The 16,892-nt window shown below is 52.4% G+C and overlaps 1 protein-coding gene and 1 non-coding gene across 2 annotated transcripts; both read right to left on the reverse strand.

Moving 5' to 3' along the window:
• Positions 1 to 3,963: 3,963 nt before the first annotated feature.
• DLX2 (distal-less homeobox 2) lies at positions 3,964 to 6,318 on the reverse strand. Its single transcript, XM_059392782.1, has 3 exons — positions 5,925 to 6,318; positions 5,238 to 5,422; positions 3,964 to 4,747 (listed from the first exon to the last, which is right to left on the reverse strand). The coding sequence occupies exons 1-3, from the start codon at positions 6,316 to 6,318 to the stop codon at positions 4,328 to 4,330; spliced, it is 999 nt and encodes a 332-aa protein (XP_059248765.1). The 3' UTR covers positions 3,964 to 4,327.
• A 9,304-nt stretch (positions 6,319 to 15,622) lies between these two features.
• Positions 15,623 to 15,730, reverse strand: LOC132014690 (U6 spliceosomal RNA). The gene has a single exon (XR_009403345.1). It is a non-coding gene; the product is annotated as a U6 spliceosomal RNA (small nuclear RNA).
• Between the last annotated feature and the right edge of the window lie 1,162 nt (positions 15,731 to 16,892).

Below are 16,892 nucleotides of genomic sequence, written 5' to 3' on the forward strand. Positions count from 1 at the left end.
GTGTTCCCCTTCGAGGGGGCTTCTAACACTGGAGGGGACCATTCCACCACATTTGCACTCCTCCCTTTACCCCTCTTTCCCTCCTCTTCCCTTCGACCGCAGAACTGTTTGTAAACAAAGACCCAGTTTTGCAGAGTACTCTCCGCCCCCATCAAACCTGATACTTCCCGCAAACTCGCCCCACCAGTCTCGGAAATTCTTACACAGGACGGATATTCACAATTTTCACAAGTAATCCTGAAAGAAAGCCGAGGGGAAGCCTCTTAAACGGTCCCACATTGCAGCCGCGCTGATTAGGCCCGGGATCCGTTCCCTTTCTTCTCTCCCTACCCCGGGAGCCGCGGGGCGGGCGGCTGGAATTCGGGGCAGCGGGAGCGGGGTGTGTCTACACCCAGCGGAGCACCCGGGGCTGGGTGGCCTGCGCGCCCTGGCGGGGGCGGGGGGCAAAGGGGCGGGAACGGGATGAGAAGTGGAAGAGGGAGCGCCCCGGCTGCCAGCCCCGGGAATTGGAACTCAATACCAGCGCTCTGCCAGAGTTCCGAGCAACCCTGCCAGGGGGTGGAGCAGAGAGGGCCGGGCATCCCTCACTCTTCGGCTTCCCTCCCCCTGCTTCCCAGCGCTTGTCATATCCTGTCTCTGGCCTGATATTTCACGCGAGCAAATGGAAGGGGATTACAATGAAGATTTATGTGTGTTCCGAGCGCGACTGGTTTCCCAGTGTAGGGAGCCGAGATCGCGGCTTCCCATTTCCATTTTTCATTCGCGCTTTGGGGAGCGCAGTCCCGCGCGGGGGGAGCGTGTCTGCTCGGCGGCGGGCTGATCACAGGGCTCCGCGTCTCTCCGCGAGCCGTGAGACTGTGAGAAAGACTTGCCAGCTCGTTGCCCCCGGCGGGGCTGGAGCCGTCCCCTGCCTCCCCCAGCCGGGCTTTGTTTGTCCCCTCGCTCACCCCTCCTCCTCCCCGCCCCCTCACTTCTGAGACCTGGGCGCATCCTCGCTTCCCGGTCTCTATGCCCTTCTCCGGGTCTGCGGAAACGCCCCCTTCCTCTGGCCCTTGCACCCTCCTGATCTCTGTTTCGCGGGCTTCCCGGGGAAAGACGCGCTGTGGCCTGGCGCGACCCCGCCGCCGCCGGGTGCCAGGTTCGGTGACTCCAGCGAGTCTGTGGGGCCTCGGCCCACCCCGGAGCTGGGGCCGCCCGCCCTCCCGGCTCCCAGGCTCGCTCATGCCAAGGCCTGTTGCGTGATTCCAACTTGGGCTGACATTCCCTGCCCCGGGCGCTCCGGCGTAGGCCTCTTAATCATCTTGTCTGCTGCAGATCCTCGACACCAGCCAATTTACTGCCCTGTCTCTCCTCGCTGGTTTCTGGAGGGGGAGGGGAGTGCGCGCAGAGGAGGGGAGGGCGCATTCAACCGCAGGAGGAAGGCTGGCACCAGCTACTGGCACTCAAAGAAAACCACGGAATTTGGAGCTGCGGGGAGGGAGAGCAGGAATGGGGTCTGCTAGGCAGCGGCTGCTTAGAGAAGTTGGAATCACAGGGTCAGCGAGCTTTAGCTCCGGCCTTCCTAGCCTGGGAAAACAATGCAGGAATGGGAATGGCCACTGGATTTGTAGCTTCCCTGTTTTTCCCAGAGTCCCTCTCCCTGGCCATATTCTGTTGTATGTAAGCTAGACTCCACGCAGGCCCCCAAACTGGCCAGAAAAGGTAGGATTTGTCTCAGGATGATGACACTGAATGTAGAAAGTCCCCCCATCTCATGTCTGCTTTCTGGCCGAGGTGATTGGAAGACACACAGGGATGGCCTGAATAGCCATCCTAGAGGAGGCCTGGATCTGGCTAGCAGGGCTCTCTGGCCTGCCCCTAATTTCCTCTCCTGTAGAGGCCCCTTCAGAGGGGATGGCTGAGGTTCGGGTTCTCATGTAAGAAGGGGCCAGAGCTGAGCTCTCTCAGCTCTAGAGTTCTGCTTTTCTACATGAGGCAAAACTGGAAAGGCTTCTGGGTCAGTCTGGACCTCATAATCACACAAGTACACACAAGGCACAAGTAAAGCCTCCCTGTTTGGGGGGCATTGGGATCAAACAATAGACTACTAATAGCAAAAATGAGTGCTTACTATGTGCCGGGCACTGTTACCTCATTACCTCATTATATGCTCACAAAAACTCTGAGATAGCTGTTTTTATTTCTCCAGTCGTATAGATATGCAAACTACAGCACAGAGAGGTTAAGGCGGGTAGCCCAGAATCACAGAGTTAATGATTAAACCTAAAACGCTTCCATTGTAGGCCTCAGTGCTTTGAAGGAAAGGGACTTTTAGTTCAGGCCTATATTACCCACCTGCCCTTGGCCTTTGCAGAGAATGACAGAAAGTAGGGTCACTTCCCACAATGGAAGCTGGGTGGGGGGGACCCAAGGTAGAAAGCAGAGCTGAACGGTGTGTGCACATTTCCCCTCAGAGAATGTGAGATGGAAGAGTGCCACTCTCACAGCAATGTGCCTCAGTCTCTATGTGAATGTGCCTGTGTGCGTGAGTGTGCTTGTGTGGGTTTGTGTATCCGCGTACGTGAAGGTGCGCCTGCATGAATTTTTGTCAGTGGTGTGCGTGTGACTCAGGAGTGTGTGACTGTGTGCATACTAGAGTGTGTGATAGTATAGATGTGACTATAAGAGTCACAGTGTGTGATTGTATGTGTGTTAGCGCAGCCCTGAGTGCGGGGGTCGCCCTACATTCCAGAGCAGCCAACTGAGTTTCCCGAGGGCCCTGGTGACTCACTGAGTTCTCAGCTCTGGCAGCCCCAGCAGGGCCACAGGGCAAGCAGAGGGGAGGGTCCAAGGTAGGGGTCTGACCCCGGCTTCTGCACGCTCAGGCTGCGACTGCAGGTCCCCTGCGGCGGCTCGGAAGCTCTGCCCCGCCTGCACCACCGGTGCGGGGGCGGCACAGACCGCCCAGGCGAGGGGCAGTGGCGCCGGCGCTGGAGGGGCCCGGCGGGCGGAGGCTGCAGCCGCCGGAGTGCAGGGTGACTCACCGCGCCTCGAGAGGGCAAACCCCGCGCCAAGACTCGAGTGCCCGCAGAGTGAACATTTCGGGGAGGCCCATGCCAAGCGCGCCTGTTCCCGCCTCGCCTCACCGCTCTCTAAGCCTCTGAAAGATGGAAATGTCACTTTCTCGGCCGGCCAGATTCCCCGCCCGGGCAGGGGGCTCGAGGCTCCAGGTCATGACTCCAAGGAAAAAGCGCACACATCCAATGAAAACAATAATTTATTTAAATAATCTCTTCATATTGTAAAATCAACATTAAGAGCATGTTGTTTTCATAATAAATAACCCCAAAATATCTTTCATTTCAAGAACAAAGACTTTAGGATAAGATAAAATAAAACCCAATCAGTAGCTTAGTTAAACTGAGAAAATTTTCAAAGGGAAAAATAAAATGGAGGGGTTGCTGAGGTCACTGCTAAACCGCAGTTTTCACAAGTGGGGGGGGATTACAAAAAAGTCTGAAAAGACGAGTGTTTTTATACAAATAAATCAGTGGGAAAATCTGCACAGACACCTTTATTTACAAACTCTATGTCAAAGTCCAGCCTAACAATCCTGAATAGGTTTTAAAAAAGATAATTTAAACACATTTTTTTGCAGTGTCCACATATTAAAAAATCATTTTTTCCCCAACATCAAAATGAGGTCATCCGCAAAGGCACCTAAACTTTTAAAAAAATAAAAATAAAAAAACTCCAAAGGTGATGGATGAGGAAAGAGCTAAGGGAGCGTTCCTGGGGGAGGGGGCGGGATCTAAGGCAGGGCAGAGGGGGGCTCCAAGGACTTGGGACAGCAGGGCAGAAAAAAAGCGGCGGGCCGCCCAGGTCACAGGGGCGAGGGGGGAGGGCACGCAGGCCCGGGAGGTCAATCAGCCCATCGCTGGAGCGGGGCCTGGGGGCGGGCACGGAGAAAGGAGCCTCAGAGCACCCTGGAAGCTTCGCGGGCGGGGGAGGCGTCCCTCCCCCCGGACTCAGCCCGTGGCCCGCGGCAAGGAAGGCGCCCGACTGCCTCTTGGGTCGCGGAGGGAGGAGAGGCATGTCTGAGGCGGGGCTCAGGTCGGAAAGGCGGCCAAGGAGGGCGGCCCTGCCGGGGGCCTCGAAGAACCTTCCAGTTCCCCACCGCTCAGAGGCAGCTCGAGGAAGCAGGGCCCGTGGCAGGCCCTCCCGGGCCTCTCCTCACAGAGGGTGGGAGGCGTCCTCGGGCCAGCTGGAGGGACCCTCCGGCTCTCCGGGCGAGCACTGAGGATCACCGATCTCTGCTCTGTCAGTCTCCTGCGTAGTGTCCCTCGGGTTAGAAAATCGTCCCCGCGCTCACCGGGGCGCCCCCGCCGCCGTGGTGGTGGTGGTGATGGTGGTGGTGGTGGTGATGGTGCGGCTGCGGGGTCTGCGTTGGGTGCAGCAGGGGCGCGGCGGCCTGCAGGTGTGAGGCAGGGCCAGAGGCCTGGTGGTACCACGGGTAGTTGCCCAGGAAGGCCGAGGCCGCGCTGCTCGGGCTGGAGCCCGAGCTGCCCGCGCCGCTGCCGCCGCTGCCGGGGCCGCCACCGCTCCCCATCCGCTGTGGCGCGCTGAAGTCCCAGGAGGCCGGCGCCGACACGGGCGGCGAAGCACAAGGTGGCGAGGTGCTGGCCCCAGGGTGCTGTTCCGAAGGGATCTCACCGCTTTTCCACATCTTCTTGAACTTGGACCGGCGGTTCTGGAACCAGATTTTGACCTTTGTGGAAAAGGAACCCGAACGTTAGTGGAAGAACCTGGATCTGGGGCAGGGGAGGGGAGGAGCGTGGAAAGCACGCGCGGCAGGCGAGCGGATCACGTGCCGAGGCCTCCGAGGCTGGGATGGCTCCCACTCTATTGGGAGGCAATCTCAGAAAATCGGAGACAGCTGGTGTGGGTGCACCGAGGTGGTGGTGACAGCGGGGGAGGGTCTGGAGGGCTAATGATTTTACCCGCTTAATCAGTACGGCGCGGTAAGACTGCGAAAGCGGCTTTCTGCCCACCCCGGTCCTTTCGTTTTCTCGCGCGCGGTGCCCCCTCTGGGGATTTCAGCTTCAGGAGTAGAAGTTTAGACCGCCCAAGGCGCGGGCCTCGTAATCCTTAAAATTACTTTAGAAACACTTTTTTAAAACGTTGTGCTGACCCCGCTTGCTTCCCAGCCACCCCAGGCCCGCGCGCTCCTCGTTCCGCTCCAGGCCGGGAGCCCTCACCTGAGTCTGGGTGAGGCCCAGAGACGCCGCCAGCTCTGCTCGCTCGGGGAGTGCCAGGTACTGAGTCTTTTGGAAACGCCTCTGAAGAGCCGCCAGCTGGAAACTGGAGTAGATGGTGCGGGGTTTCCGGACTTTCTTTGGCTTCCCATTCACTATCCGGATTTCAGGCTCGAGGTCCTCTTTCTCTGCAACGCAACGCAACCGTGAGAACAGCACAACCGGGGAGCCCCCAAAGACTTCCCGCTGGGCGTAAGCGCCTGGCCTGGGACTTGGCCTGAGCCGGGGAGCGGCTTCTCGGAGACGAGCAGGGCGCTCAGACTCCACTTCGCTAAGTGCGGACTCGCGCTTCCTTGGAACCTGGGAGCTGGATTCTCCAGGAAGGGGAAGAAGGAGCCAACCAGAGAGAAAGAAGGAGCAGGTGGTAAGGAAATGAGTTGCCATGAAGCATGCACCGCGCGCCCACTCGGCCCCCTAAGGCCACCTGGTCCCAGCAGCCGAGCCCCGAGGGACCTACCCAGTGACCCTCGGCAGACTGGAGGTTGAGAAGAGTAAAAGGCGCAGGGCGGGCAGGGAGGGAGCAGGCAGAGTACACGGCAAGGGTTCCGGATGGATCCCCGCCCCAAACAATTTTCGCCCACCCATCCCAGGAACTAGACTTGTCACCCTTGACGCCAGCGTTGTGCATACCAGGCTCATTGTTGGCCGGGGAAGAACTGGTCCCGTAGGGTGCGTAGGAGGTGTAGGCGGCGGTGTAGCCCAGGTCGTAGCCGCTCTTGGCGGAATAAGGGACGTTGTTGAGGCCGCCGGCGTGGTACTGGTAGGAGCCCATGTGCGCGTAGGGCGAGCCCCCACTGCCGCCGCCGCCCGCCGGGTGCTGCTGGTTGGTGTAGTAGCTGCTGTCGGTAGCTGTGGATACCGGCAGTGTGGGCGACTCCTGGGGCTTGTGGAGGCTGCTGCCGTTGCTGCCGCCGGGGCCAGCGCCGCCGCTGCTTGGGGGCTGCTGGTGCTGGTGGTACGTGCTGGAGGCCGTGATCTGGGTCGAGTGCATATCAGCCACCAGACTGTCAAAGACTCCAGTCATCCTGGCCCGGGACGGGAAAGAGCAGGGGTGGCGGGCGCGAGGGGGGAAGCGAGGCGCCTCCTCCGTCTCTCCCTGTCCCCTCCAGCAGCCAATGTAATTACGGGGGGTGAGGGAGGGTGGGGAGGAAAACAAGAAATGTGGCAACGGTCTGGGCAACTCCTCCTCCGGGGGAGGCGATCACCGTGCACTGCTCGGGACAGCTGCCGCCGGCCGCATCCTCTCTCCGCCTCTCTAACCCGCTCGGCTTCTTGCCCAGCGCCGGCTCGGGCGGGGGGCGGGCGGCGGGCGGCGGAGGGGGCAGGGGTGGCGGGGCCAGGCCGGGGCTCCGGGAGGCGGGAGCAGGTGAGCAGCCCAGAGCGGCCTTACGATTGTCTGCGGGGCGGGTTCGGGCAGGGTGGGCATTTAACAGTCGTCACGTGAGCGCCGGGACGTCACCTAGCAACAGCCAATCCCGAGCGCCGGGCCGCGAGGCTCCGGGGAGCGCCTGGGTACGCCTGGCCGGGGGGCTGGTGTCACGGGGCGGGCGCTGCGGCTGCTGCGGTTGCGGGCGCAGACAGGCCGCGGCTGAATGGGAGCAGCGAGGCGAGGGAGTGGGGAAGGGGCGTGGTGGGGGGGCGGGGGCGGGGGCGGGGGCGGGCGGCCGCAGGACGGGAGGCGCGAGGACGGGGACCCGCTCAGGGGAGAAGACCGGGGGTCTCCCATCCCGTTCTGTGCACAAGCGCCCACCAGGTCCCGCGACTCGAGTCCTCCTGTCCGAGGTCCGCGCTCAAACACGGATCAAAGCGGCGCCGAGAGTCGAGCCAGGTCTGGCTCCGCTTTTCCTCGGAGCGTCGGGCGGTTACCCTTGTCAGTCACTCGGCGCTTGAAGTCGATTGATTTAAGTGATCCATAAACCACGTATAATAATCCCTACTTCCACATACTTGCTAACCGACCCGCAGGAATATTAGATAATTAATGAGATAATGTTTGAACGATTGTTTTCTTATTGCTTCCGTGAAAAGCTATATAAATTCAAAAATATTATCACCAACGATGTATTTGAAACCATTTTCCCTCGTACTTTCCCGATAGGACGAGACTTCGAGCAATTCCGTAGATTTGATGGTGAACCGACAGGCACAAAGCGGCCCCGGGAACTTCCTCTCTAGGTTGGAATGCTAGACCAGATTGACCAGACGGCCTTTAAAGTTCGTTCTAATTCTAAATTCTACATATTTACGACATAGGAGAATTCTTAGGGGAGAGAGGCGTCTCGATACTCCAAGTCTGGGTGAATTTACAGAAACAAATAGAAAAAGTTTTTTTTTCCTCAAGCGCTTTACCCTATTTTTTTTCCAGTTCATTCAGTTAGGACCCTGTTTCGTCCTATCATTGCAATTTCCTCTTAAATCAGAAGTGGCGACTTTCCCCATAGCAGTGTTTCCTGATGGCTGGGGACCGTGGCCGGGAGTTGAGGGACGCTCACCTTGACTGGACTCCCGAAGTCCGCAGTTCCCGCGGCAGTGCTGGCCTTGTGGCGCCACCTGCTGGGGGTGTGCCTGGTTGCAGCGGGCCCACTAGACGGTCTAATCACGCCGAGGCGCCAGTCTCTGAAACCCCCCAAAAGAACAAAATAGTAATTAAAAGCCACAAAATTGTGCTAGTGCGCGCCATCTGAAGCACCCCTTCCTAAAGACATAACATGTCGCTGAAAGAACTTGTTTCAACAACTGCCTAATGGAAAACAAGTTGATACTTTGAAAAATGTGATCTTGGTCTTCTTCCCCCGAAAAAGCAAATGTGTAATTAAAACTCCAGCATCCACACAGCTCACTCTCTGCGGAATAATGAGGAAGGTAATCCACCTTCAAATCTGCTAGGATTTAGTTCCCAGCCTGCCTTTTGGTTGAGGAAGGCCCCTTGATGGAGCCTGGTGAACTCCTTAGAAATGCTTTGGGAAGTGGGGCTCACCACGGAGGGACAGCCTTGTATAACGGCTGGGCTGAGCCTGCTGTTTTGTGGACCCTAGTTACAAAACTAAACTCTAGATATTTAACCAGTATTGCCTTTTGGTGTCTTAATTCCAAATTCCAAGTCTTTTTGTCAGCACAGTGGTAGCTGCTTTGGCCTGATATAAACATTTTCCCCTCTGAAAATGAAATATAAAAGAGACAATTGCCCTAGTTTTGCCTTCTCTCTGCTCCTTTGTTCCCACTCTAAGCATGTCCTCTGGGCTTTTTCATGGTGGCAAGTTTGTTGTATTATGTTATCTATGAGAACCTCCATTAATAACCTAAAGTCTAGGTCAGCTGAGATCTGGAAAATGGCATCTCCCTGGAAGGAAATATGACTCCAGTTTCTCTTTAACTGGAAAACAAGGGGCTGTATGTGTATGTGGGAGAAAAGACCAGAGGCAATTAGCAAGGAGAGAGCAAGAGTGAGGGAACCAGACAGGCCGAACTTACAGCTGCATTTGGAGAATAAAATAAAGACTTGGGGCGCCTGGGTGGCTCAGTGGGTTAAGCCGCTGCTTTCAGCTCAGGTCATGATCTCAGGGTCCTGGGATTGAGTCCCGCATCGGGGCTCTCTGCTCAGCAGGGAGCCTGCTTCCTCCTCTCTCTCTGCCTACTTGTGATCTCTGTCTGTCAAATAAATAAATAAAATCTTTAAAAAAAATAAAAAAAAATAAAGACTTGACATATTAAATCTGATAATCCAGACACAAAACTGGGTTTGGCCATATGATCTGGTCACCAAATCATAATATCCTAGTGATTTCCTCATTTTGTTCTAAAGTCAGGGAGACAGTATCCTAGAGAATAGGACACATTTGTCCACAGTTCAGAGCAGAGGGACATCCCCCTCCACAGTGATCTGAGAAGGGTAGAGGGGGCACTTACACTGAGTTTAGGGGAACACCATTGTGTGGCCACACTCCCTCCTCAGCCTCAGAGCACTCTCCTTCCCCTTTTCTTCTTTTGGTTTTCTCCATTGGCCTGGGGAGTTGTTTACTCTCCAGGGAACTAGAGAGTTTGCGGATAGTAGGGGAGCTCAGGGCTTCTGCTCTGGCCTCCTACACTCCAGTCCCATCACCAAGACCTTCTCGCTTTGAATACTCTGCCCATCATCTCTGGCTGCATCTCTGTGGTCACAGAGTCCCACTGTGACCTCCCAGAGAAGCCTTGAGGTAACTCTTGTCAGACATGGATGGAATCATTGTTCCCATGGCACAGAGGAACACTGAAGGTCCAGGGTAGAAATGACATTCTTTGAGTCAGGTACCCCTCCTTTCTCTGTTGTTGTAGAGCAAATAGCAGGGTTATTATCCTGAGCCTTGGTGAACAGCTGGAGAACAGGTCTTCCATGCCTTGTTTTCAGCTCCTGACCTACTGCTGGCCTGGGCTTCGCTGGCCCGATGCACCACCACCTCTGCTCTACCACTGGGCATCCTCCATTACACTGAGGGGTCCTGTGGGGGAGAAGATGCCCCCTGTCGGGAGCATGTGGTGCCCTCTTTGCACAAAGAGATAGGCTCATTTGAACTTGCCTAGTCTCCTGGTGGGGGGAGTATCAGATGCACTGTTGTGGGACTGCTCCTTGTCCCCCACTTTGCACTTTCCCATAGAGGGTCCCTGGGACATGGGTTTCCAGGCCACTGGTCCTAGAGGCATTCTTTTTTTTTTTTTTTTTTTGAAGATTTTATTTATTTGACAGAGAGATCACAAGTAGGCAGAGAGGCAAGCAGAGAGAGGAGGAAGTAGGCTCCCTGCTGAGCAGAGAGCCCAGGACCCTGGGATCATGACCTGAGCTGAAGGCAGAGGCTTAACCCACTGAACCACCCAGGTCTAGCTGCCACCAACCCCCCACCCCCGCCCCAGGCATTCTTTTGTGGTTTTATCCCTCTAGAAGTTCTAGGAAATATTTTGGGTTCGTTCTAGAATTCAAAGATCTTGGGAGAGGTTGGGAGTTTATGGGAGCCTGCCATCTCCATCTTTCCAGGACCATACTGGCGTGCTCTTGTCCTTTCTTCACTGGCCATTGTATCTTTTAGGGGACAACGCTTGCCCAATCCTTTTGCATTGCTAGTGTCCTCAACTGCCCCCCACCTCATTCCTAATGGAACCTCCAGGGTTTTGGGGTGCGGTCAGCTCCTCCCAGTCCCTTTGACCGCTAGGCAGATGAGATATCTGACTCGGGGTCTGCGTCTGCGTACTAGCAGCCCGCTTTTTTTCTTGTGTAAACTCGCTGAAAGTGCATAATAGAAACACACCCACTGCTGATGTGGGGACCTCGATAAAACCTTTGGGGGACACCCAGCAGACTTGTCATTCAAACCGAGGTCTGGGCCACAGAGGCAAGGTTGCAGCTTCTCGCTGGGTTTTTGGCCTGGGGCTCATGGGGGAAGGCGGTACTACCCCCACCTTTTCCAGGCCAGGTTCTTCCAGCAGAGTGCAACGCGGCAGCTGAAAAGGGGCCGCGGACAGTCCAGAACACACCCCTCCGACCCCAGGAGCAGACTGGAAAGAGAGTGGTCTCTCAAACACCAGCAGGAGCGCAAGCACTGAGTGTGGGGATGGCAGGGCAACCCTGGGAAAATCCCGCAACAGATTCGAGGTCAATGGAGAGGCCCTCCCCAGCGCGAGACTCTGCTGTTTCCGCCACGGATTACCTTTCTATCTGCTAGTGTGAGTAAACCAAAAGGACCTGAACGCTGAACACGAATAAGTCGATACTTCACGTTCACATCCATGACCTTTCTGAGGGACGTTGTGGCGCTGAATGTGTAGTTCAGCATGCTTCTAGAATTTTCGGATCCAATTTAGCCTTCCACCTTCTACGTCTTGCTGACTCCCTCCCCGCTCCCGCCCCCCAGTCCCATTTCACTTTATGGACTACTCAGTGGTTAAGGAGAACAAAAGGCAGGGTTCCTGGCCCTCGAGGGTACCCAGCATGGGCCAAGGCTCTGAGGTGCTAAGCCTGTGGCTTCACCATCGAGTCTGGGCTCACAACCTGGTTACCAAGAGCTCAGGGGGCAAGCAGCAGTGCGCCCGGGGAAATGCAGTAGTTCTTCGATGGCTACAAGCTGCCAGATTTCGGTGTCCAGGTGGCGAAGGCCGATGGAATAAGTTACATTCTCCACCCCACCCCGAAAGACACCAGAGACCGCTGGGAGGAGTACTTTGCGCTTGGAGCAGCACTCAAATTGCGTAAGGAGCAGGGAGGTGTGCACATGGCTCACAAGCTTCGTCCTCGGACCTGAAAGAAAACCGCCCCCATCTTCCCCACCCCAAATCCCGGCCTCAGCTCCCCGCACTGGTTGCACCGCCCAACTGCATCGGGGAACTTTTGGGCGCCGGCAGAGGTGCCCTGCGCTCCGGGCTGCGCGCAGGGGCCGGGAGGGCAGCGCTGCTGTCGTGCGGAAACCTCCTGTCCTCTGCCTGGGGCTCCAGGCTGTCAGGTTGAAACCGCAGCTCCTCCCAGAAGAGCGGAGGAGGGTTAAACCTCACCACCTGAGGCTCACAGCGCTGGGTTGTCAGTTACCGCTCGCTTCTGGAACTTTCAGAACCCGTTTTGCCTTCTGCCTTCCAGGTCTTAGATTCTAGTCAAGTCCCTTTTACTTTGTCTATTCAGTGGTTAAAACTTGCGCGTGGGCACCCCCGTATCCACACACATTCCACCAAACGGGGAGAGCTTGTAAAGAACCCTTTGAAACTCCCGAGTATCCTTTTGGGTACAGGGACTCCTTTCTCTTCTCTCCCTTCCCCTCCCGCAACCCCCCCCCCCCCCCCGGGGCTTCTTCACCCACTAGAGTTGTGTCAGTTCATGGGGTTGCAAAGAGGATGTGTTCACGCATGGAATAGGAGCCAGATTCCACTGAGCTGAACCACTGGTTTCTGTCTGGTCTTTGGAGAAGGACTTAATTTTTTCTGTGCTTCATTGTTTGCATCTGTAGAATGCTGGTAGTAACAACAACAGTACTTCCCTCATGGGATTACTGCCTGGGAACACATCATTACACGTTGCTGCCTCATTTATCTGGAGAATTCCGCATTCTCTGTCTGACCTGGGTTCCACAAATGTTAAGAGGCCAAGGCAAGAGTGTTTGCCCACTTTCTTCTCCAGTGAGAGAAAGTCATCAGGAGCTGAGAACCGATGCGGCCTCCAGGCTCCAGGGAACTAGAGCGGGGCTGGGGACCTGGATATGGGCCTCCAGGGGTGGCAATGCTTGGTCCAGGTGCTTTGGAAAGAGGTCAGAAGTGAAGGGGCTGCCTGCAGCGCTGAATGTAGGAAAGGTTCTAAAGCAGCTTCGAACCCATGCAGCATTGCCCTACCCTCTTGCAGTCTGCTGGGCGGAGTATCAGTCTGTGAAGTCTTAGGTAGTTTCACTGTGTGGCATACCCAGGCTGTTTCTGCTCACCTCTCTGAAAATGCAGAGGGGGTGGGGGTGGGGAGGAGGCCTGCAAATTAGTCATAGGAAATTGTCCCTCTGGTAACTATCCCTGGCTTCTTGCATCCTTTTTTTTTTTTTTTTTAAAGATTTTATTTATTTATTTGACAGAGATCACAAGTAGGAAGAGAGGCAGGCAGAGAGAGAGAGGAGGAAACAGGCTCCCTGCTGAGGAGAGAGTCTGATGTGGGGCTTGATCCCAGGACCCTGGAATCATGACCTGAGCCAAAGGCAGAGGCTTTAACTCCCTGAGCCACCCAGGTGCCCCCTTGCATCCTTTTTTAATTAAAAAAATTATTATTGTTAAAAAATTACAAAATATTACAGAGTGGTTATTAGAGAATCAAACGGTATTAGAAATATAGTAGAGTGGTGAAAAGTAGAGACTTCTAGGCTTAAATCCTAACTTGGCCACTTAAAAAAAAAGATTTTATTTATTTATTAACAGAGAGAGAGAGATCACAAGTAGGCAGAGAGGTAGGCAGAGAGAGAGAGAGGGGGGGGGGAAGCAGACTCCCCACTGTGCAGAGAGCCCTGTGAGATGGTGAGATGAGATGCCGGGCTCCATCTCAGGAGATCATGACCCAAGCGGAAGGCAGAGGCTTAACTCACTGAGCCACTCAGGCACCCCTAACTTGGCCATTTGTTAGCGGTATAACCTTGGGAAAATTTATTGCTCTGTGCCTCAATTTAATGTTTAATCAGAGTAAAACTTCATGATTTGGGCTAGTAATGGGTACTTGTGCACCAAGTGCTGCCTCCAAAAACTCTGAAAAACAATCTGAGGGGTTTGAAGTGGCGGGGTGGGGGGTGGGAGGTCGGGGTACCAGGTGGTGGGTATTATAGAGGGCACGGATTGCATGGGGCACTGGGTGTGGTGAAAAAATAATGAATACTGTTATGCTGAAAATAAATAAATTTAATTTAAAAAATCTGATTTTTGGGAGAACACAACTAGACCATCATTTCCCAGCTTCCGTTGCAGTTAGGAATAATGATGTGATTCAGTTCTAGGCAATGAATGGAACTTGAGCGGAAGTCATGTCTGCCCCTCCTAGGATGGAAGTTAGCGCAGCATTGAGACTCCTCCCTTCTCTTTTCACCCATTAGCTGGCTAACACCAGCCCCAACTATGCAGATGACATGGCCCTAGGAGAGTCACTTAGGGGACTCTCTGACACTTGTCTTGGAAGGTTACCTGACCAAGAGATAAACTTCTGATATTTTAAGCGACTGAATTTTGGGGATCTACTTTTTAAAAACATTTTCTTTGGAGTTGCCTGATAGAGTGCTTAACATGGGGCTCCAGCGAATTCTATCATGGCCTTGCATCATCACATTGGAGATATATAGGCTTAACTACTATAACTAATACGACCTTGGAGTCAGGGTAATGACTTTGTCAGCAATGTATAGAAAAAAAAATCCAGAATACCTTTTGTCTGTGAAAACTAGACCTTGTATTGGGAGGTGAGCATAGAACTCAAACGATTTGATTCCTAAGTGCATTCAGTCCATGGATAGAAATAGGTTAGCACAACTGGTGGTTATCATTAGGAACACGTCTTTTTTTTTTTTTTTTTTTTTAAAGATTTTATTTATTTGACCGACAGAGATCACAAGTAGGCTGACAGGCAGGCAGAGAGAGAGAGAGGAGAAAGCAGGCTCCCTGCTGAGCAGAGAGCCCGGCGTGGGACTTGATCCCAGGACCCTGGGATCATGACCTGAGCTGAAGGCAGAGGCTTCAACCCACTGAGCCACCCAGGCGCCCCAGGAATGCAAGTCTTAAAATGATTGTTAGTGAGGTTCTGGCAGGTTTAAGCCCAAATCATATCTATTTCCTTTAAAAGGTGACAGGTTGCAAGGTTTGCAGCCTGCCACGTGGGGCCCTCCCTTCCATGTCAATGTCACTCTTACCTTGGGGCATGTGCTTATTACGCTTAGAGTTGTCATGAGGTGATAAGCCCACTTCCTACTGTAGTCTGTACCAGTACCTAAACTAATGGGATGAGCCACAGTGAAGGCAATACAAAGGCTGGAAGTACTAATAATGAAGTAATTTAAAACTAAAACAAAACAAAACAAAACAGTAGGTTTCCCACTAACAGGGCCTAAATAGCTGTCCTAATATTTTGAAGAAAGTATGCAAATACAAGTGAAAGGACTTGGAGATGTTATTTTGGATGATTTCAAGATGTTATTTTTCGCTTATTTTCCAGTCCTCAGCTGTGTTCCCCTGGCCCATGTTACCACATACTTAAGTTCTAGACTGATAACGTGCTTTGGTTCCATTTAGAGCCAACCATAATTTATCTCCCCCTTCCAGAAAAGGTAGACCACTAAGGAGCCATGCCAACCAAGCCTGTTGCCTTGTATAAGACTTTGATGACACCCAGTGGTCATTTGTGGTCTTCCTCTACATCATCCCAATTTAGAGTGGAGTCAACACATTGTACATATTAGTATAAGGAAGGTGCTGTTTGTTTATGAAATAATACAAACAGAACATCATTAAAGCATGAATAACAAAACCCAGACACATTCTACGGAGGGAGACATCTTGTGAAGGAAGTGTCAGCTAGACTTCACGGCCTCAACTGTTGTGTCTTTTTCTTTTTAAGATTTTATTTATTTATTTGACAGACAGAGATCACAAGTAGGCAGAGAGGCAGGCAGAAAGAGAGGGAAGCAGGCTCCCTGCTGAGCAATAGAGCCCGATGCAGGGCTTGATCCCAGGACCCTGGGATCATGACCTGAGCTGAAGGCAGAGGCTTTAACCCACTGAGCCACCCAGGTGCCCCTTCATTTTTAAAAATTTTAAAAATATTTTTATTAACATATAATGTATTATTTGCACCAGGGGTACAGGTCTGAAAAAATTTGGACCATTTCATGAATTTGCGTGTCATCCTTGTGCAGGGGCCATGCTAATCTTCTCTGTATCATTCCAATTTTTAGTATATGTGCTGCCAAAGCAAGCACCACTTTTTTTTTTTTTTTTTTTTTTTTTTAAAGTAAGTTCTATACCCAATGTGGAACTTGAATTCATGACCCTGAAATCAGGAGTTGCATACTCTACTGACTATGCCAGCAAGGCACCCCTCACTGTTTTTTGGTAAGTCAACTGGGTATTTCTGAGAAGTCCATTTTATTTTTTATATTGGCTTTTAGTTATTTTTCTTTGTAGTTTTGTTTCAAATAGTTGCTGTGGGACTACAGTATATATCCTTAAGTTTTCAGAGTCTACTTAGAGTTATCGTACAGTTCACATAAAATGTGAACATTTTGCAACCACGCAGTTTCATTGACTCCAATCTTTTATGTGAGAAATCAGCAAAGTGTGGCTTTTAGGCCAAATCTTGCCCTGTACCTGCTTTTGTTTAATTGCAGTACAACTACATCCATTCGTTTATGTGTTGTCTATGTCCACTTTCATGTTATGATGGCAGAATTCAATATTTGTCACAGAGATTATATTGTTTATGGAATTTAAACTATTTCCCATCTGGACCCTCATAGAGAAAATTTGTTGATTCCTGCTTTATGCTATAGTTGTCATGTGCATTAATATAAGTATGCTATAAATACCACAATACTTTGTTATAATTTTTCTTTACATAGTTAGATGTACTTAAATAAATTAAGAGAAAAAAATAAGTCTTTTATATCTATCCACATATTTACTCTTTCTGGTGCTCTTTATTTCTCCCCAAGGGTCTGAATTTCCATCTGATATTATTTCCCTTCAGCCTGAATTTTCTTTGTGTTTCTTGTGGTATAGTTCTGTTGGTGAATTCTTTCAGATGTTATTTATATGAAAACATTTCTATTTCCTTTTGTTCAATATCTGAAGGATATTTTTGATGGATATAGAATTTTGAATTGGAAGGATTTTTTAAAAAAGATTTTATTTATTTATTAGACCGAGCATGAGCAGGGACAGGCAGAAGGGGAGGGAGAAAGAATCTGAAGCAGGCTCCATACAGAGTGCAGAGCCCCATATGAAGCTAGATCCCACTACCTCGAGATCATGACCTGAGCTGCAATGAAAAGTCACATGCTTAACTGACTGAGCCACCCAGGTGCCCCTTGAGTTGAAAGTTTTTTTTTTTTTTTTTTAATTCTTTAGACACTTTAAAGTTGT

The sequence above is a fragment of the Mustela nigripes genome, chromosome 3, assembly GCF_022355385.1.
Source record: "Mustela nigripes isolate SB6536 chromosome 3, MUSNIG.SB6536, whole genome shotgun sequence".
NCBI lineage: Eukaryota > Metazoa > Chordata > Mammalia > Carnivora > Mustelidae > Mustela > Mustela nigripes.

Bases quoted from the DNA above. Each gene is read 5' to 3' on its own strand.
- DLX2 (XM_059392782.1), bottom strand. From the start codon at position 6,318: ATGACTGGAGTCTTTGACAGTCTGGTGGCTGATATGCACTCGACCCAG. The intron at 5,423-5,924 runs GTATGCACAACG...GTTGCGTTGCAG, and splicing joins CCCGGCCAACAATGAGCCTG to AGAAAGAGGACCTCGAGCCT. The intron at 4,748-5,237 runs GTGAGGGCTCCC...TTTTCCACAAAG, and splicing joins TGGGCCTCACCCAGACTCAG to GTCAAAATCTGGTTCCAGAA.